The 21701-nt window shown below is 34.1% G+C and overlaps 1 protein-coding gene across 3 annotated transcripts; it reads right to left on the reverse strand.

Moving 5' to 3' along the window:
• Nucleotides 1-5938: 5938 nt before the first annotated feature.
• On the reverse strand, nucleotides 5939-18798 carry Cdk9 (Cyclin-dependent kinase 9). 3 transcript variants are annotated; one of them, XM_076464833.1, is made up of 7 exons: nucleotides 18121-18798; nucleotides 14808-14889; nucleotides 12141-12231; nucleotides 11320-11497; nucleotides 10544-10790; nucleotides 8912-9061; nucleotides 5939-8657 (listed from the first exon to the last, which is right to left on the reverse strand). In XM_076464833.1, exons 1-7 carry the CDS (start codon nucleotides 18267-18269, stop codon nucleotides 8370-8372), a joined length of 1185 nt encoding a protein of 394 aa, XP_076320948.1. In that variant the 5' UTR covers nucleotides 18270-18798; the 3' UTR covers nucleotides 5939-8369. The 3 variants fall into 3 exon arrangements, with proteins under 3 accessions (XP_076320948.1, XP_076320949.1, XP_076320950.1); XM_076464834.1 differs by having other exon boundaries at nucleotides 14808-15051; nucleotides 18121-18796; XM_076464835.1 differs by having other exon boundaries at nucleotides 18727-18745.
• Nucleotides 18799-21701: the final 2903 nt, after the last annotated feature.

A 21701-nucleotide genomic window follows, 5' to 3' on the forward strand; every position in this document is an offset into this window, starting at 1 on the left:
TAAGGTAAAAGAAAACAAAGTTAAAAAATAAACAAGTAGCATAAAACCAATGTTTACATCTATTCTACAACGTCAAGAGAAAAACTACAGTGATTCAAGTTGTAAAGGACTTTCTGTAGCGTGACTGTAATAATCATAACTCGCCAGGAAATCTAACAGGTAAGTATAAAAACCACCATCAGTCACCTGAAGTTGGCCTTTCCAACCTTGGTTTCGAGTTACTTAATGTTGCGGTCAGTTTCTAATTTCAATTTGAACAAGATGAACCGTGATTTTTAAAAGGGAACCACATTAAAAAATGTGTAGCGTATAAATTTAAAAAACTTAAATGGTATTAAAAAGATTAATGGCCTTTAAAAAACTAAAAACATTACCAAGGTGGACAGTGTCATTATCACCAATAACACTGTCTAACATTATGGACAAACATGTTTAAAACGGTGCCGTCGTTGTGAATCATAACGATGACAAGTAAAACGTGGCTCATTGTGACCTGAGTGTTACACAAACAACACACTGGTGCATCAGTTCCAGATAAAAGAAAACAATGAGTTAATAAACTGTGACCAATGCATAGTCTAGTTAGAACAACTTCCTCTTTCCAATCCTTAAGGTAAGAAGACGGCCAAAATCCAATATAGGGTTTTATTTGGGAAAGCTTGTTTCCACGTTGCTCACTCCAAGTTGACTGCTAACTGGCATAGAGCCAAGTCCTGCATACAGGACCATAATCCTTGTATGGACAGGCACATCAGTGATAGTGCCAGAGCAGATAGACTTAGCTGTGTCGGCGAGCTCGTTCACGCGAATACCAACGTGGCCCGGTATCCAGAAACACTGAATAGAAGTAGATGTTAAAGAGAAATAGGCCAATCGGTTTTGAATTTTGAATATTGGCGAGAACGGGGTGTGGACTAACGTGAAGCGATTCCAGGACCAGCAAAGAACTAAGCGAGTCAGTATAAATCGTGCAGTTCGAGTACTGCTTAGCTTCTATGTGATCCAGGGTAAGAGAAATGGCATACAGTTCAAGAGTGAAGGCAAAAGCTGTAGAGGGGATTCTGCGTGCAACCACTGAACCACAACAAACCATGGCAGAGCCCACACAGTCACCTGATTTCGAACCATCTGTATAAATAGAAATAGAAGGATGGTTCGAAAAATGTTCAGCAAATAGCAGACAGTATTTCCAATCAGAAGTGTCTACTTTTCTCAGATGACTTAAAGATAGGTCACAATTGGGGACTGTAAGAAGCCATGGTGGGAGGGACTAACCAGTGGATACAGCAATGTTATCCAAGGACAGACCCAATTCATTTAACTCTGCCTGAATACGAAGGCCAAAAGGAGCAATGGCAGACTGTCTGGTCTGAAAAAGCATGGCCCACCAAGGAAGGAAAATACAACCCCAGGTGGAATGCTTTAGTAATGAACAAAGTTTCAAAACATATAGTAAAGACAGTTGCAAATGGCAGAGGTGCAAAGAAGGTTCATGTAACTATGTATAAGCTCTGAACTGGGAAGTGTGGTGGTGGCATAGAGGACACGGAGTTCAGTGCTCTTGTACATTTGACCCATAGCTGCTTGATGTGTGGTATAAAGGTTAGCTTACAGTCAAAGATAAGGTCAAGGATCAGGGTGAATACCCCGTTGGCGGCAAAAGTGCATGCAAACGGTTTTAGAGAGAGAGAAAGTAAAGCCGTTTGCTGTGGTCCACTACAATAAACAATTGAGGACATTCTGTAGCTGTCGCTCAATATACCTCATGTTCGACGACTTCACATCTCATGTCAGTCTCATAGAGCCCATTTGCAAGAGTTAAAGGAAGTTGTTCAGTGATGGAATTAATTTTATACTGAAAAGTGTGACACTCAGTACACAGCCCTGAAGGACTCCAGGTTCCTGTAGAAAAGAATGGGAAAGTGTCGAACCCACACGAACACAGAATCTCATGTCCATTAAAAAAACTTAATAAAAATGAGCAAATAGCCGTGTAACCCATATATATGGAGGTTTCGCAAAATGCCATACCTCCATGTCGTGTCATAACCCTTCTCAATGTTGTCATTTGAGAAAGGCTTCTCTGATTGACGTTTCATGTTGAATCGGGTGGTCCATGGTGGAGCACTGTCGTCAGAACCCACACTGGGTGGGCGAGAGGAGGTTGTTTGATTCGAGGAACCAAACAAGACGAGCATAAACCATCCTCTCTAAGGTCTTACAGAGACAGCTCGTCAAAGTAATTGGACGGTAGTTTGAAGAAATCTTGGGATCCTTCCCAGGCTTGGAGAAAGGCAGGACAATAGCCTGGCACCAGGCATCAGGAAATACATTCTTCTGCCAGATCCGATTAAAAACAACCAAAAGGATAGCAAGAGAAGCAGGAGATAGATGGCGCAGCATCTCACAGTGTATATCATCAGGTCCAACCGATGTACTGCCAGACTGATGAAGGGCCAGTTTGAGTTCCACCAGTGTAAAGGGACGATTATAGTCATGGAGATAATCAGCTCAAAAGGAAAGAGGTGATTGCTCTGCCAATCTTGATGAAGTGCAGGCGAATGAAGCAGAGAACCCTTCTGTTTACGACCATGTCTTTTTTCCTTAATTTCCTTATTTGAGGGAAGTCTTAACCTCCATGGATCCTGCCCTGCATCGATTGGGCAAGTCTTTGCTGATGGAAGGGGATTCCAGATACTGAGAACGTGAACGAATGATTGTTTTGCATCTTGGGGTGAGAGAGAAAGATGGATTCGAAGAAATGCCTGTAACTGTAACCAAAGGATGTGGATCTTGGGGTTTGGTGGAATGTACATAAGGGACAGAGATAGGTGTCAAAGTTGATTCATCAACTTTTTAACCACGGAGGTCAAAAGAATTTTCATTTGTTTGGAGAACGATTCTTCAGAAGGCACAGAGATCTGTTCACACTCCCACAGTAGCTATGGAATGAAGTGCAGCAGCATCTCATCCGAGATAATGTGGTGGACAGCAATTTTAGAGCCTCAGGATAGGCAATGTTATGAATCGTTTTCATATGCTGCACCCCTTTTCCTTCCAACCATTTAGGGCAAGAACGAAAGTTGAGGTGAGAGCCTCAATTGATGCAATGAGGGTCCGTTTCACACTCATAGGTGTCACGGTCCTTGCCACTGCAACAAGCACACGTCAAGGAACCACGACATGATGTCTTTGAGTAACCAAACCGTTGACACTGGAAACATCAGAGGGGATTTGGAATGTATGGCCATACTCTGTCATTAAGATAGCCTGCCTTGATGGTGGCAGGCGGACATGGTGACGTAAATATCAGAATGAGGACAGTGGTCGGCACCATAATTCCATTTTTGCCAGTGCAGATATGCCTCACTGCAGAAACTTCTTGGGTGGAGAAATCAGCGAGAATCTCCGACTTTGGGATGTTCTTGAAATCCCTCTCAACAATAACTCATGATGAGTTCAAAGTAGCATGAGGTGTAACCTCTATAGATATATCCCTAATTGCCTTTGAATGCAACAGGAGTTCAGTGTGTTGAGATGTGGATGTTTCCACCAATATGTCACCAGATCGAAGTTTTTTTACTGACTTTGGAGAGCCAGCAAGTCCCTCTAATCCCTTCTGAATGAAATAGGAAGACATTTGCCCTAAAAGGTTTGTCTGAAAGTGAGTGCAATATAAAAAATGAGGTACAACAGGTGATACAGATGGTGAGGATTGCTGCTCTGAATCTTCAAGACGTGGTCATTTACCTATAGATTGTTTTTTCGCTATTTTATTAGGGTTTTTAATTGGAGTACAAATAATAAAGAAAGGGAAATTTCGGTGCCCACTGACCCCACCCACCATAGAGCCTTAGGAGGGAACGCACTACAATATCAAACAAGGATACTGCAGCAACGCCAGGGTTTCTGGAGCACTATACCCAAACACCATCATCAGAGATAATATCTACAACACCTGTTGAGAACATCCAACACTGGTAGTTGGTTAACCCTAGCACGAGTGGACCAACCGACTGACCCAAGGGAGGCCACCCAAAGGCTGCCCGTCTACAGGAATTCAAGGCCGAAGTGGTGTGTTAGGGTTGGATTCTTCAACCACTAGGATCCTCTCCTCCCCTTCACGGTTACCACGCACAGCAAACACATAGGTGGATGTTAAGATCGCAGAGGACGTAAGCTGAAAAACAGAACCTTCCCTGGGAGGCCCCCTCACCATGTACAGGAATCCAACAGAATAGTACAGCCATGCTATAGTTCAAACAAAATAAATTGTATATCTCTCCCATAGACATACACACCATTATCTGTTTTAAACTTCACAGTTACTCTTGGGCTACCTGCACTAGCCATGCCCAATATAGTTGTGATAGACTGAAAAACAGTTAGTCAACACCACCAACATTATAATGCCTCCCACAGCTGAAAGGGTGAGCACATTCAGTAGCAGGGATTTGAACCTGCAAGCTCAGTGTTCTAACCACTAGGGCAACATTGCCTTAAACTTACACAAATCTCAGCTGTTTTGATTTAATTTTATTATAACAGATTCAAAGTTAACTGAAACAAATTCTTTCTCTCGGAGAAACTATCTTATGTAGTGAAATCTACATACACACTTATGCAAATTAATTTTAACAGGACGGAAAATTACGATTTTTTCATTTTTTTTGTGTTTTATTTCTGAGAATCCAAAAATTACTCACAAATTAATACATGATATGGCACCTTTATTTTTCAGATCATTAATCTGATTTGGCATCAAGTCCACGAGTTGACTGCAATCTTTACTCATTTTGGATTGAGGTACCACACCTCAATTAGCTTATCTTTCGTAGTACAGTCTTTTCTCCGAAGTATTTCTTTACAAATCACCCAAAGATTTTCAACTGGATTTAAGTCCAGAGAGTTTCCAAGCCAGTCCAGCACCTTTATTCGCATTGCAGTCATAAAATTCTCACAAGTTTCAGTGTTGCACAGAGCCAGATCTTGCTGAAAAATGCTAGATCCATCTGTAAATCTTTTTTTCAATTCTGGAACGACTCTTCTCTGCAAAACTTCGATGAACTGTGGTCCTCGCATCATACCTTCTACGATATGTAAGCCTCTGATGCCATAGTAGCTGAAAAAGCCCCAAAACATCTTCAAGGGATGTTTTTTTAAGAACTGATTGATGCAAGATTCTCGAAGTTTCTCACCTGGAGATCTGCAAACATGAAGACTTCTTTGACACTGTATGAAGAAATGAGTCTTGTCACTGAATAACACCTTCCTCCATTTTCTTACGTCCAGTTCTTGTATTTCAGACCCCACCGATACCGTTTTTTCTTTATTGAGTTGGTAAGTTTTTGGGCTGGTCTCCTTGCCCTTCTAACGCAATTTTGAATGACATAATATTCCTCAAAATTTCGTCATATATCCCAAATATAGATCAGCCATACTGCAAAACACAGCTAATGATGCCGTGTGCGTGAAAAAATGACTATTAAAGGAAATAAGTTGGTCCATCTTATAAGTTGCTTATAAAAGTGTGCAAATGCCACTCATAGTAAACAATATTAAAGGAGCAGAACAATAATAATTCTATAGCATCTAATAAAGAAAAAAAAACAATGTTGGTTGTCCTAACAAAATTTATATTTTTATATTCAAAAATATAACCCTCTAAAGAGTATTTGATTCCACAGTAATGAGAACTGGTACAGTTCAAATCTGTTGGCTCCCTTGTAATTCCTTCTTTAGGATGGACCCAATCAGGCTGATGAGAGTTGAGGTAGCTTGAATTTCGTATTTCTTAGCATCAACCAACTACTGATGAAAGCTTATGCAGCTTGAAATTGCATAGTTGTCATGTGGGTTTTGCTGCCTAATGTTTGATATTTTATTTTCAAACACAAAACACTACTGAGTCTTTACTCTTAAAAAGAATTAACATGTATTCAGTGTTTCTTTACATATTTATTCTAAACATAACTGTATAGTACAAAATATCATTCACAAGGTGTATGTACAAAACTGTCACAAAAAAAAAGAAAAAGGTATCACTTGCTGATGACAAAACCAGACACAGAAATGGCCCCTAAACTTCCAATGTCTCAGTAACATTAAACAAACATTCTTCTCTTAGAACAGAGCAATCTACACAAAAAAATGTTGGAAACAATCTTAATTTGCACGAAGCTACTTGTGAATAAAGTTACACAGCAAAAGTTGAAATAAAGTCTGCTATAATAACATACCAGTAATTATACTACCTTATAACTGTTCACTGTTAAAAGTAAGACTGGTAATACACTATACTTCAGTTATATCTTAAGAGTTACATATGAACTTTCAATACAATAATAATTTTTACAACACTTGTTCAGACTTGTAATAGCCAATACAAAATACTTTTTATTCTTTACAGCAGACTGCAAACCTACCAAAATATTTAAGTCAAACATTGCAGAGAAAGTGGAGTAAGCTAATAAACCATTTATACCATATATAAGGCCAATATTTATGTACAATTCATGTAATTGAAACACAAACTATAACTTTTGATTTCATGAAGTAACAAGTTTGTCACATGAACAAACATGTATTACATTTAATTAAGACAAACAATGCCAGCCTTACTCTGCTAAAAATTTATCCCTAATATCAGAATATTTTCCCACGTAAAATAATGGCAGAAAATGCTAAATTGGGGAAGAATCCTGGCACTCACAACAACAAAATTCTCAATAAGTAACACAATTACACACTGGCACTTAATAGTAACAATGCTTTGCAACCCATGCTCAACAGCTTTCATCTAAAGGCACAAGACCACACTAAGTAATGTACATGGAATATTACATGAAATTATCAAGAACCTCTCTTTGAAGCTTCATTCTTGAAAAAAACTCATTGAATAAGAAAAACTTTTAATTACATTCAGTGGACAAAAACCCAAAACTGCAATGAATGTAGAAATTTTACAAAAGATATACTAAATTTCCAATAAAAGTATATCAAAACATACAATTAAATTTCATATTTTGAGACACAAAAACCAGTTTGTTTACTTCATATGGCTTTCAGAGAAAAGTGACTAGATCTTATGTGGAAAAAAAATACCTCAAAAATATGTTGTTACAAAATAAAGTATACCTTTTTACTTTAAATTTAAAAAACAACTAAAGACATTTGTTCAATGTTAATGTATACATTTTAAAATTCTTTCCTAGATTTGTTTTTTAGAGGAAACTTTGAGCACATTTATAAATAGTCTTGATACTGAAACATCAAAAATGGTACTGCATTTTCACATTCTTAATAGACAGTCTAGTGAGATTAAGTTACAAGACTGAGTTGCAATGAAACTGAATAGTAACATTTTATTCTGTAGCTATGCATAAATAGAAATATATAAAAATCCATTCCACTTTCCTATTAAATATTTGGTTAATTAAAAACTAAGCAACAAAACTACTTTCAAACACATTTTGGTGAATTTTTTTTTACCTTAAACCATTTGTATTAGAAAGTTACAAAATGTTAATTGATAATTAAGCAACAAAATTACTTACTAACACATTTTGGTGAAAAGTTTTCTAATACAAATGGTTTAATATAAACATATTGTCCTTCAACACAGTTTTAAATTTCTAGACAATACTTCTAGTAAGTATGTACTAATTAAAAAATTGTATTCATTGTAAAAGGCAAAGCTAGGCATATATGCATGAAATGTTTTGGTTGACAAACCAACACAAACTCTGCCAAATTACATACTTTATATGACAATGTCTTCAATCATTAATACTTAAAAGCTACTCAAAATAAATCTGCTTTCAACGAAAAAGCAAAAAACTAAGAAACTTAACATTATTCTAACCCATTTCTTTGTTTTAGTTTCAATTATAAAGTTTAAGAAAATTTAAAAATGACAAAATAATCCCAAATCCTAAGTTATTTTACTTTCAGGCTTTTTAATGTATAAATAATGTACAAAAAATTATCAATAAAACTTAATTATGAGACAGAAATTAATAAAAATTCAGTCTAGTCTATATACAAGTTCAAGTTGCTAGGGGCAAAGTAACTCCACCTGTGGTACAGAATATCAACTAACAAGTACAGAAGAGAAAACATTACCTATATTCATCATTTATGGTGACCAATGTTTGTAAAACACAGTAATCTCTTGTAACAAAATTTAAAAAAAGAAATAAAATGTCCAGTACTTTTTATTACTCATTGCAAAAAATACTTAAGATGAATATCATAGAATGATGACACAGGGCCTGCAAGTATATTGCCTTTTTTACACACAGATTATTAAGTATTCCATGCTATAAAAGCCAAAAAAAAACACCTATTAACATTTATATAACTAATGGTCAAAAGACTCTGTCATGGTATTGTCCATCAGCTGCTGAAGGTGGCATACCCTTCTGATGACCAGGTTGACCAGCATGAGGCTGTTGCACAACTCTTCTCCTAGGTGGGGCTAGATATTCAAACATAGACTGAGTGTGTTGAGATAACATCTTGGCCAACTCACATGGCATTGGATCTGTCCAGAAGAAGTCATGGTTCAAAGCATTGTCACTATCAATTCTTTTATTTGGATCTAATGTCAGAAGCTTGTCCAACAGATCTAGGGCATAAGGATCCTTGACATAGGCCTGAATAAAATGTAAGATACTCAAAAAATAATCTTTCATAGGAAAGGATATTTCAGTCATATTTTAAAATATAAAATACTATATTAAGATATTCAAAACCCATTTTTAAAAAAAATCAAATTTCATATTAAATGACGAAAAGTCAGAGATGGCATATTAAATCTCAAAAAATACTATACATGTGGAACCTTTATAAAAGAACATTTAAAATAACCATCATCTTCTCATATATCTAGACTTATCACTGTACTTACCCTAAGTCTCTCTTTCACTTTCCTCTTCTGACCTTTAGGAAGGTCCAATTTATTATAGAACTCAAGTTTTTCTACGCCGGGCCACGTCTCTGGTGATATAGATCCACAAAGCTGGCTTATTAGAGTTAACTGATGTTGTTCTGTGCTTCCCTAAAAGAAAGTTCAAAACAATAATAAATCAGATCAAACAGTATTTATGCTCTTCAAATAACTATAAAAATGTTTGTGAAAATAAAACATTTTATTTTGATAACACCAAGGTACATTTTCAAAGACAAATATACAGTTTTCAGAAAAGTTTTTGATTATAAATATTAGTCCAATGTTAGTCACACTTGTTTACTTCCATCATTGAAATATAACATGCATAGTACTTCACACCCATTTTGCTCAGCTGTTTATTTCACAGTAATTTCAAATTCCAAACACTGCACAACACTCTTTCAATCACAAGCACATAGCATTATGTGACAACAGTGATCTAATCAAAATAACTAATAATCTTCCAATTCACTGTATTTAAATATCCAGTGGTTACAGCAAGTGGAAAATTATTAAAATAGATGGACAACTCTGACAGAGCAAGGTGGAGCTTGGGCCAAAACCTCAATACTGAGCCTTTAGGCAGTTTCCCTAGGAGGGTCCAGGGGCAATACTCCCCTTTAAAATTTAAAAAAAATCATGATTATCAGAAACATTTTCTTCAAACAACAATATGAATGAAAATAACAAAAGGTAATAAGCTTTTAATGTTATAATACACATCTCTAAGCTACATTTGCACTAAGAGTGTAATACTTTGTATAAATAACAAATGGTTTCCTCCAGCTCTTTGATAATGCCTATGAAATAAATTAAACTAGTAAAAATTTGAAAATGACTTTTTATTTATGTGTTGCAATTTACTAACTTAATCAGTTACAGTGTGATTATGTTCCATTACACAGAAAATGGACATTATGCAATACCTATGACTGAACGACTGCAATAAATACAAATATTTTATACTTTCATTGTTTCTTATGTGCTTGAAAGCATTAGAAACAGCTTCTAAATTCTTTCAAAGCAACTTTCTTATGAAAAAGAGAAACTCAAAAAGTTGCAGTTAAAATTAGTTACTGTGTCACTCTAGGACAAAAAATAAAAAATCAGAAGGAAAGAAATATACAACAAAGTAGTTAGGTATTCAGCACTTAATGAAAAGCCGACACTTATTCTAAAGGAACTCAGTGAGCAATGTAAGTTATTCAAAAAGTCATTGCAACTTCTTTGGTTTATACCATTACTATAAAAAATTATGTTGTTCAACAGAATTAAAATACAAGTAGTAATTACTGTTATTTAAGAGTTCCCATAAAAAACATTCACACTCAACTGAAGTTTACAGAACTAATCTTAAAAACATTTAGGTGTGAAGAACCATGATACTTATTTTTATTGACAATTTTAAGATTGACATAAAACCAGTTTTTTAACCTTTCTAAACAATAAAAAAATTGTGGTTGTAGAATCAAAACTTATTTTATTGTATTGTAGCTCAGCCTAGCACACTTTATTAAACAGGCATGCTTTTACAGATTTATAGTACAATACCTAAAAATATTATTTGCAGTGCAAGAAACACAAACACACCTGCATGATTGGACTACGTGTCCACATCTCTGCCATAATACATCCAGCTCCCCACATATCAACAGGAGGTCCATAGTTTCTCTCACCAAGCAACAGTTCAGGTGGCCGATACCAAAGAGTTACAACACGATTTGTATAGCGATTTGGTTGGCTTGTTTTGCTGATGCTAAAAGCCCTCGCTAAACCAAAATCTGCCAGTTTCAAAACTCCATTTTTTGTAATAAGAATATTTGCAGCCTTCATATCACTGAAAAAAAATGTATATAATTTGGTTATGAAAGTTTTATAATGCTTTAATGAAAATGTTACACATTTTGTTTTCTAGTTTAAATGTTTATAAAAGTTGTATGATACTTAATAGAAACATCTTTTTGGTTGATTTATGTTTGTTGAAACTATTTTGACCATTACGTTCAGCATTTTTAATACTATACATACGTTAAGTACTATCTAAATCATACTTCACTTGTAGCTTTTGGTACAAATTATACTCACAATTTGTAGTAAAATATTTGGTATGTAAAGATGGCAATTTTTATAAAACATCAACTGTAAATTAAATATACAAAATGCCTTTCAAATCAAAGAACAGATGCAAAATTGGTGCTTTAAACCATGTATTCTATCATTTCAGAAAACAGATAAAGAAATTGACATACATGTACTATTTTTTTTGTTAGTTTAATATTTGCTAATTACAAATATGTTTTCTTTTGTAATAAAATCAAAATCTACAAGATTGAAAGTGTAAATAAAGATGTGGCACAGGTACTTACCGATGAAGAATTTTGTTACTGTGAATGAAATATAGACCATTTAACAACTGTTGCATAACTTTCTTGATTTCTCCAAGAGAAAACTTCACATTGACATTGCTTAGAAGACCAGCCAAGTCATGTTCACAAAAATCAAACACGAGGTAAAAAGTTGCTTTGTAACGATTGAAAGGAGTGGCTAAAAATAAAAATGTTCTATCTAGGTCAACTGTGTTGAAAAATGTCTATATTAAAACTTCAGAAATATGTGATGTTTTACAGAATAAATTATTTTCAACAAAATTTTCAGTATGAACAAAAATTGTTATTAAACTACTAACCTATAACTGAGTATTAAATAATATAAATACTACAAAGTAAAAGTTGACAAATACAACTGTGTAAAACAAGGAATTGCTCTAAATCCACTTTAATGATATCAGAAAAACATGCAAACTCAATAAGTCTTGATACAAAATGGTAAAAACCCTATAACCCAAGCACTTTTGAAAGATGGACCTTTTTTCTTCAGGAGCAAACTGGGAAACAAAGCCCACCTTTCAAAAGTGCTTGGGTTGCACAGTTTTTATCACTTTGTATCTAAATCCACTTTATTATCAAAACATAGAACATTAACTCATTGTTAATTTCTGTTAATTTTTTTCTTAATTCATTCATGTTCCTTTTCCTGTTTGTTATTTTTTTAATATATCTATTTAAGATATTTTGTTAATTTTGATTTAACATAAAATGTTTTTGTTTGACAAGATTTATTATTTATCTTGAAACAAACAGTAATATAAATGTTTAAGAGTGGCATAATAAATAAAACATGAACAAACCTTTTGTCCTACAGATTTCAATTAGATTTACTACATTCTCATGGTTCAGAAGCTGTAAGATCTTTATCTCCCTCAAAGCTGTAATGGGGAACTAAAAACACACAAATATAAACAAACAGTAAAACATACTACCAAAAACTAATAAAATTAATCCACTGTACAACTGTATAAGAAAGCAAGTTCTAATAGTTTAATATTTAAGCTTTGAATTGTATTAAATTTAGTGTTTCTAATCCCTTAACCCTTTCACAATGGGTCAGGGTTCAAAGACCATATCCGTTTGTTGACTTGCATTCAAAATTTTATTGTACTGCTATTTTATAAATTTATGTTAATAAGTCTGGAATCACATCATACATTATAATTCAAACCTTAATATTATATATCAGCAAATATCTTAATTTAAAAGTAAATATTAAAAGAACACACAAAGATTTTATTGAGTCACATAGTATGAAGAATGTAGTGCTGTTTAAAATTAAATGTTTGTGATATCAAATTACTGAGTCAATAGTTTTGTATCAGTTAGGTACCCAAATTACTAATACAAGGTCTGTTCAAAAAATACGTGGACTGACGTCATAAAACAAAATGTACTTTATTTAGAAGTTACAGGTCTGGAACCCCTTCAAAGTACTCTCCTCCCAATGCACACACTTATCCCAATGTGTTTCCACTTGTTGAAACAGTCCTGGTGCGCTTCTTTTGTAATGTCCTCCAGCTCCTTAAATTAGCATTTGCCTTAATCTCGGAATCGTCTCAAATCTTCCCTTTCAAGGGTCTTTTGAGTTTGGGGAACAAGAAAAGATCGCAAGGAGCAAGGTCAGGTGAGTAGGGGGGGGGGAAAAGAACAATGATCGAGTGTTTGGCCAAAAACTCACGAGTTCTAAGGGCTGAATGGGCTGGAGCGTTGTCGTGATGAAAAAACCAGTCGCCACTCCTCCACATTTCTGGCCTTTTGTGATGGATGGCATCCCTCAGATGTTTCAGAACTTCAATGTAGTAAGTCTGGTTCACTGTGGAGCCTTCAGGGAGGTACTCATGGTGAACAACACCCTTAGCATCGAAGAAAACTGTCAGCATCACCTTGACCTTGGATCAAACTTGGCGAGCTTTTTTGGGTCTGGGAAATGTTTCACCCATCCACTGGGACGATTGGACCTTTGTTTCAATGTCATAACCATAAACCCATGATTCATCACCTGTTATGATCCTTGACAAGAAGTTTTCATCTTCTTCTAAACGATCAAACAGTTCCTGACAAACCTGTACGCGATGGGCTTTTTGTTCGTCCATCATCAGGCGTAGCACAAATTTCGCAGCAACACGGTGCATCTTCAATTTTTTGGTCAAAATCTCGTAACAAGATCCAACTGAGATCCCACACTCTTCAGCAAGCTCCCTGACAGTCAGATGTCGATTTGCCCACACCAGGGTGTTGATTTTGTCAACATGTGGGTCATCAGTTGACATGGAAGGACGTCCAGGATGCTCATCATCTTCAATGGACTGTTGACCATCCTTAAAACGTTCATGTCACTTGAAACATGCCGTACGCTTCATAGAAACTTTTGCTATGCTTAACACGGCTTACGGTGATGTCGCAGATTTTCCCAAGTTTAACACAAAATTTCACAGCAAGTAGTTGCTCCTTCAGGTCATTCATTCTGAAATCCGCCAAATGAAAAAAATTGCACTTCATTTAAAATCGCATAGCTAATACACAAATGAAGATATCTGCAATTGGGAAATGTCATCGTAATCAGCTGATCTGTGCGAACCTAGCGACACCAAGCGGATTCCCCTGGAACCAACTGGAGCCGCGTAATTCAAACAGTCCGCATATTTTTTTAACAGACCTCGTATTATCAAGCAAACATATACAATTAGAGCCACATATATCTATTTTGCTGAGATATGTCTTGTGTACTGAATTAAACACAATAGCCCCATTCAACCCCTTCTTTACATTTAAATGGTCCCTTATATATACACTTACTTCAATATTTTACATGTGAATAACCAATCAACAGCTTAGAATATCCCCAGAGTAGTTTTCCCTGCCATTTTAACCTTTGAAAATGCTACAACATTCTTTCAATCCAAGATTTAAATGAGGTAAGTGTTGTCTTTTGTCTACTCAAAGTTTCATAGTTTTTAAAATCTAAGAAAATCTTAGTCATTAAGCATAATAAATTATAGTGGAATTATATGGTATCAGTGTAGTTACTTATTTCTTTAGCTATTCAAGATTTGTTTATATCCTCCACATGCAAAATTTTAAAAGGCTTAGCAATCTACGCCCAGCAACGAGTAAAAAGGTCATAGTGAAAAGAGATAATTGTTTGCTATACTTCTTGATTTATTGTTCTATACTTTAAAAACATAGCTTTCATAATTTATTTCTTAATAGTAATAATCTATATACATATATATAAACGATATGTGACCATATATTACAAAATACTAGTCCACTAAAGCACAGCCAAGACAAAAGACTGTCAATACAATCTTATTATAGACAACTTTTGAAAACAATTAGTTCATTTCCTCACTGCTGCAACACAGAGTTATTAGACACTAGCACTAAAAGTTAGGTTACTTAGGAATGCATAAATTTGTTTTCATCAAAGGCTTAACAGAGCAAAACACTAACTTTACACTTACCCCTTCTTTTTCATTTTCCATGAGAACTTTCTTCAGGGCTACAACTTTCTTTGTCTGTCTGTGTTTTGCTTTAAAAACTTCTCTATAAAGAGAAATAGCAAAAACTGATTTTAGATGTGGATGCAATTGTACATAAACTTCAAAAACTGATCATTCTTTTCCAGACTTCTTTAATTAACAAGAACTTGTCACTTTCAGGATTTTTTTTCCCCATCATCACTCAACTATTGCTGTTGCAGAAATTCTAAAAAAGGTTTAGTAAAATTGTGTGTATCAGTTATCAAATAACATTCAATTGTTACATTATTTACTGAGTATTACTTCTTTGGAATCCACATAAAAAAAAAGATACTTTAATATTTTAGCACTAAGATGAGTTAAGTCAACTGGTTACTCAACTTCACTAAAGTTATAATTTTAGAACACATCAATATTTCCACAAACAACACACATTTTAACATTTCTAAAACAAAGTAACCTTCACTCTTATTGTAATGGCTAATGATGGAATACTTTTTAGTTTCTCCTTCTCATGCCAGAAAGACTTTTACACAACATGAATAATACAAAATAAATTAAAAAGTGTAAAGTGTTTAATAAGCTCACTAGATCTTTATCATTACCTAAATGGGTTTGGTTTGAATTTTGTGCAAAGCTACACAAGGGCTACCTACACTAGTCATCCCTATTTTAGCAGTTTAAGACTAGAGGGAAGGCAGCTTGTCACCACCACCCATCACCAACTCTTGGGCTACTCTTTTACCAATGAATAGTAGGATTGACCATCACATTATAATGCCCTCACAGCTGAAAGGAAGAGCATGTGTGGTGTGATGGGGATTCAAACTTGGGACCCTCATGAGTCAAGTGCCTTAACCACCTGGCCATGCCAAGCCTAAATGGAGATGTTCTTAAGCTATATATTATCACTTTTTAATTTTAACACTACAGATTTTTCCTTTAGCTCTTTCATTCCTGCTCTTTTGATATAATTGTTTATTTTTGGAGATATGAGTGTTAATCAAAGTAGAATAATCCAAAATGTACCTTAAAGATGTTGGTAATTCTAAAATCCTGTTTATATTGATAATATTTCAGTTTTTAATGCAATTAAAATTTTTCAACCTGTATCATACATACATACTGCAATAGCACATTTAAATGTGGATTATTTCAGGTGTTACAATACGTATCAAACAAATAATTTGCTTCAGTGACTTTTTTTAAAAGCTTAAGTCTAACCTAAATCTTATAAGCTGAAAAACTTTGTTACTTATTCAAGGAAACCCAGAGAATGTCAATGAAAGAGCCATAACATGAGCTTTAAAGCTAATAAGTGTGGGTGTGTTTCAATAGGATCCTAGAAATTTCAAGTATTTTCTTTATTGTCAAAAGAGATCTTGGCGCTGTTTAAAAAATGAAAGAGGAAGAAAACTTGGATAATTTGGGGAAAAAAACAAGAGTAATGCAACACCAAGTTATATTTATAGGGATTTTTAACCTTAAAATGAGAAGGCTTTTCTAATCTTACATAAAACTAGCAAGACCACATTCAGAATACTGTGACCAGTTTTGGTCCCTTTAGTGAGGATACCAGTTGCATTAATAGATAAAGTATGTTAAACCTAGATATTACACAAACATAGAATCTGGAATAATTGTTTTCATTTACCCTTGATATCATAGTCTCTCACCAGTTGATTTAATTGGTCTGTTCTAAATAAAAATTATTTGTTAAGCCTTTTGATTATTTTATTTGCATTACCATCCAAGCTGTGTGAAAGGTTAAAAACTGCTGATCTCCAAATTACCTCAAGCTGCTTTAGCACTTTGCCTTTAGTTTTAATATATTAAGCACTATCTCTCTATTAGTTTCAATTTTATTTTTGTACAATGCATGCACACAAAACCTGTTATTATCAATTAGATATGTATAAACAATACAACTTCGTACATGCTTACATGAAGAAAATGTTTTATTTTTTTCATGGTTATCAACTTTAAATTAATATATCTGAATAGCTTATAATTTTTTTATTTCTTAATTTTTTCCAGTTTTATAAAATAAAGTATGAAATTTGAGAAAATAAACTAACCAATGGGAATTTTTTAAAACTACTCAGCTTTACAAAATAACAGATGCAATATCCACAGATACTATGCATATATACTTCAAGTGAACATCATCTTGCACTCCAACTTACCAAGATTCTAAGTCAGACTGACAATCAATTCAAGGATTTCTCTAACACATCTCAATTTGTGTGAACAAACCTGCCAGATTTCATACACATACATCGAATAAATTTGAAATTATAAAACCAACATTCCTGCTCCAATACAAGTGGACCAAGCTTACACACATTTGGTTAATGATAACACTAAGCTAAATCAAACAAAAAGGAAGAATTACATTGCTTTAACACTAAAGTAAATTCAAGGTACACAGTATACATTTCAGTTAATACCAAATTTATTCAAAACCAGGCACAAAACTAAGGTCTATACTATGTAAAAACTACACTGACAAACACCACACCAACTTTATTTATAAAATGCAATGTAATAACTGCCACAACTTCTACATTGGAGAAACAAATAGAAAAATGGAAACCAGATTCAAAAAATACAAAAAGTCACCTTCACACACTTTCAAACACTGGAAATCAAATAAATGCAACATAACCATAAAAAACACCTACATACTAAATGAAGAAACAAACATAAATGCAAAATTAAAGCCCAAAATAAACCAATACAAAGGAACACCTTTATACTTATATTAATAAACATAATCAAATATCTAAGCACATCCTCCAAATTCCTACACTCAGTTATACAACTGCCTTCAAACACATGGTCAGCTATTGGTCAGTTACTTCTTTCTTTCTTTGTAAACCTGACGATGACCAAAGAAGGTCAAAGCGTTGTTTACTCCTCTACATAGTTTTCTCTATCCATACCTGCCGTTTTTACATATATATTTTTCTCTACAAGTGGGTTTTCTCATCATCACGGATTATTAGATCAAGTATTTACATATTAATTTCTCTATTACTATTAATGAAATATTTTGAACTTATTGCACACAGTTCATTTGGAGATTAAATTTATTTTGCTGTTAAACTGATTTATTACTTTTTGCTTCATCAGACCTAATTACTCACTCATACTCTCACTTATCTAGACAAACTTAACATTGGACATTATAAAGTATAACTTATAAATACAAGTTATCCTTTGACGTTATACTACAACTTATAACTAAAAGTTATAAAGTCCAAAGTCCAGAGGTAAGACTTAAGATACTTACCCAAATGTTCCTTGGCCAATTTTAGCAAGTTTTTCATACTTTGTAACTTCGTCGCAGTAAGGGAAATCGAAATCTTCCAATTTATTCATAACCTGTTGCGCATGGCTTACACTACTCGAACTAACGTTAGTACTCGTACTTGTATTCATTTTTACGAAAAGATACTTAATGCGTTAGGTCTAAAGTCGTGCTCTTGTTTGACGTGTTACCGTTAGGCTAAAATGTATTCTCTCACAGAAGACGTCGCTGCACTTATTTTTAAAATAAAAAAAATGTTATCTTCATATTTCTCTTCTGCATCCTTTCTCTTTAAAATAGGTTATATTCATCTAAGTTAATACAGTAACAAAGCAATATTTTATTTCAATACTCTTAAAAATGTATTAACTATAAAATATATACAAGTACGACAACTACGTAAGTACTTTTCACAAAAATGATGGCGTTTTCAAAAACCATTGTTCAAATATTAAATTTTTAGTAACATAATAACCAGAAAAACCTGAATGCCTAAACAGTGAGACTCTGTAACCAGGCGTAAGTTCTAATACAATTACGAAACATTTTTTACATAATTTTCTCAAATATAAATTACTGTTTTCTTACAAAATTTAACCTTTACTTCCTAGCCACATGCCCTAATAAAGACCAGTTCCCACTGACACCGGTTGCTCGCTGCTCATACGCAATAGAATTTCTTCGTGAACAAAATTATGGAAAATTTATTGTTTCGAAAAGAAATAATTTCACTTTGTCTAAAATTATTGAAATTGTTGGTTTTAATACCAATTCACTATACCTTTAGGTGTTTTAATATGAAATTTCATTTATTAAATAAATAGAAATACATAAATGGATCAGCAAAATTTGTTGTATAAATACAAAAATTATTCCAAAAATAACTTGAATCTTGAGCCAATCATACCATGATTTAAATCTTTTTTAATCATCGAAATGTTATTTTAAAATAAAAATATAATTATTGCACAATTATCAAAAACATATATACCTTTATGTTTATTTCTTATTGTTGAAAGACGTGTGAAAGAAGTAATTGTTTCTTAATCATTAAGTTATACCACGGCCTCTCTGTCCTCTGCTCACCGCAGGTAATGAATCCCGATTTTTAGCAATATAAGACTTTAGTAATTGGTAATAAAAGCAGTATAATATCAATACAGTAAGCCCTAATTGCATCATATTCAGAACTCACACAACTCTCCATACAATTTAAGTTGCAATTCATATTTCGGAAACAATTAAAGACATTTTCTGAACGTGTAAACAGTGTTGATATTCACCTTAAAGAAATATAGGTTTTTGATAGGACTTGACCTCATAAGATATGCAATATCAAGGTTTCTTCAAATTAACAGTGCTCGATCCAAGTACAACTTAATGGTCAGATTCCGTGGTTTGCATCCTATTACCATACCCAAAATAATACACGATAACAATAAATCGCACTCCGAATTTTGGGATAGTGGGCGCATCAAATCAAACTATTATATAGTTCGTCTGCCAAGAGTTAAAGGTGTGTGGTATTAACTGGCTGCTTTCCTTCTAGTTGTTACTTCAAAATTAGAGACGATTAGTACAGAGAACCCTCATTTAGCTTAGCATGATAGCTCATCAAAACCCTATTCAAAAAGTGTAAATGATAACTAAACTTGATAAGGTGGCTTCAAAAAAAGAAGATTTACTTTACTTAGAATTACATAAGAACTAATGATAAGTTGCGATAATTAACAGCATAATTTCAAGTCTCCTTGTAAGTCGAGATTGTAGAAACTATTTAAATATACTAATTCAAACTCTTGAGTGAAATGTTTTGACATTAAAGGCCAAAATAAAAGTGTCAACAATGCAAAACTACAAAGTTTTTCTAACACGAGCTGAAACTTATTTAAGTATATCCGGATCTGTAAAGGATGAATACTTTTAGGTTGGGGCTAGACGTGACCTCGTGATTGGCAAACTGGACTATCATTTCGATGGTCATTGGTTTACATCCCATTGTTGCAAAAATGCAATCTGCAATCTAGGGTAATAGCTCCGTTAAAAGAGTGGGTGTCAAATCCCACTATTCAATCAAAGAATCCCAAAAGTTGGAGTAGAATTAGCTGCCTTGCTTCCACTCTATCAATTTAAAACTAAGGACGAGCAGTGCAGATAACTCTTAATGAGAGTGTACTACTATCAAGACAAAAATAATCATATTCCAGTACATATTACTAGATTTTTTTCAAAAACTGAACAAGCTACAACATTTATTACTTAAAAAATGAAAGTACCTTAATGCTAAATGGTTAAAAATGTTAATTGTTTGTAGTTTTGAGGTCTCTCTTTTCATTTTTTATTTATATTTGTATGAGTCCTTATCGTAAATATGAGACTCACTGTTAATACCTGTAGAATTACACAAAACTTTACTTGCACAAAATAATTTGACTCGTAATCCGACAGTTGCGTGTTCGAATCCCCGTCCCACCAAACACGCTTGCTCTTTCAGTCTTAAGGGCGTAAAAGTGACTATCAATCCCACTATTCGTCGGTAAAAGAGTACCCCAAGAATTGGCGGTGGGAGGTGATAACGAACTGCCTTCCTTCTAGTCTTACACTGCTAAATTAGGGACAGCTGGTGCAGATAGCCCTCGTGTAGCTTTGCGAGAAATTCAAAACAAATCAAACTAACATCAAAAATAAAGAATTTTCTAAATTGTCTATCGAAGCAACTTCCAGTTTTTTATATATATCTTGCCTCTCAACTTTAAACTGATACTACTATTTTTAGAAGCTGTGAAGTTCTCATTTTAAGGCATCTAATGACAGTGGAACATCAATAATTACTTAATATTATCTTAATATATTTTTAATGCCAATATCAGTTTTTTTTTATTTTGATATAATAACGAAATAGCTAAGGATGTTTCTGAAAGTGAATACACTTAATGTCTTTAAAACCAGGAACACAGCTTTTACTTAGTAAAAAACTAACAACGCAGTGCATGTCTTGTTTAATCCAACCTGGATTCAAAAACACCAAATAGTTTATTCTTTTTTATTAAAAAATAGCAGTATTACTTTCACATACTTATATAGTATACTTATATAGTATGTAAAAGTAGTATACAGTATAGGAGTAGTATACATTTGTTTGTTTGTTTTGGAATTTCGCACAAAGCTACTCGAGGGCTATCTGTGCTAGCCATCTCTAATTCAGTAGTGTAAGAGTAGAGGGAAGCCAGCTAGTCATCACTACCCACCGCCAACTCTTGGGGTATTCTTTTACCAACGAATAGTGGGATTGACCGTCACATTATAACGCCCCCACGGCTGGGAGGGCGAGCATGTTTGGCACGACCGGGATGCAAACCCGCGACCCTCAGATTACGAAGTGCACGCCTTAACGCGCTAGGCGATGAGTAGTATACAATATACAGAAATACTTTTACATATGGCCCGGCATGGCCAAGTGTGTTAAGGCGTTCAACTCGTAATCCGAGGGTCGCGGGTTCGAATCCCGGTCGCACCAAACATACTCGCCCTTTCAGCCTATTCGTTGGTAAAAGAGTAGCCCA

This window comes from Tachypleus tridentatus, chromosome 10 (genome assembly GCF_004210375.1).
Source record: "Tachypleus tridentatus isolate NWPU-2018 chromosome 10, ASM421037v1, whole genome shotgun sequence".
Lineage (NCBI taxonomy): Eukaryota > Metazoa > Arthropoda > Merostomata > Xiphosura > Limulidae > Tachypleus > Tachypleus tridentatus.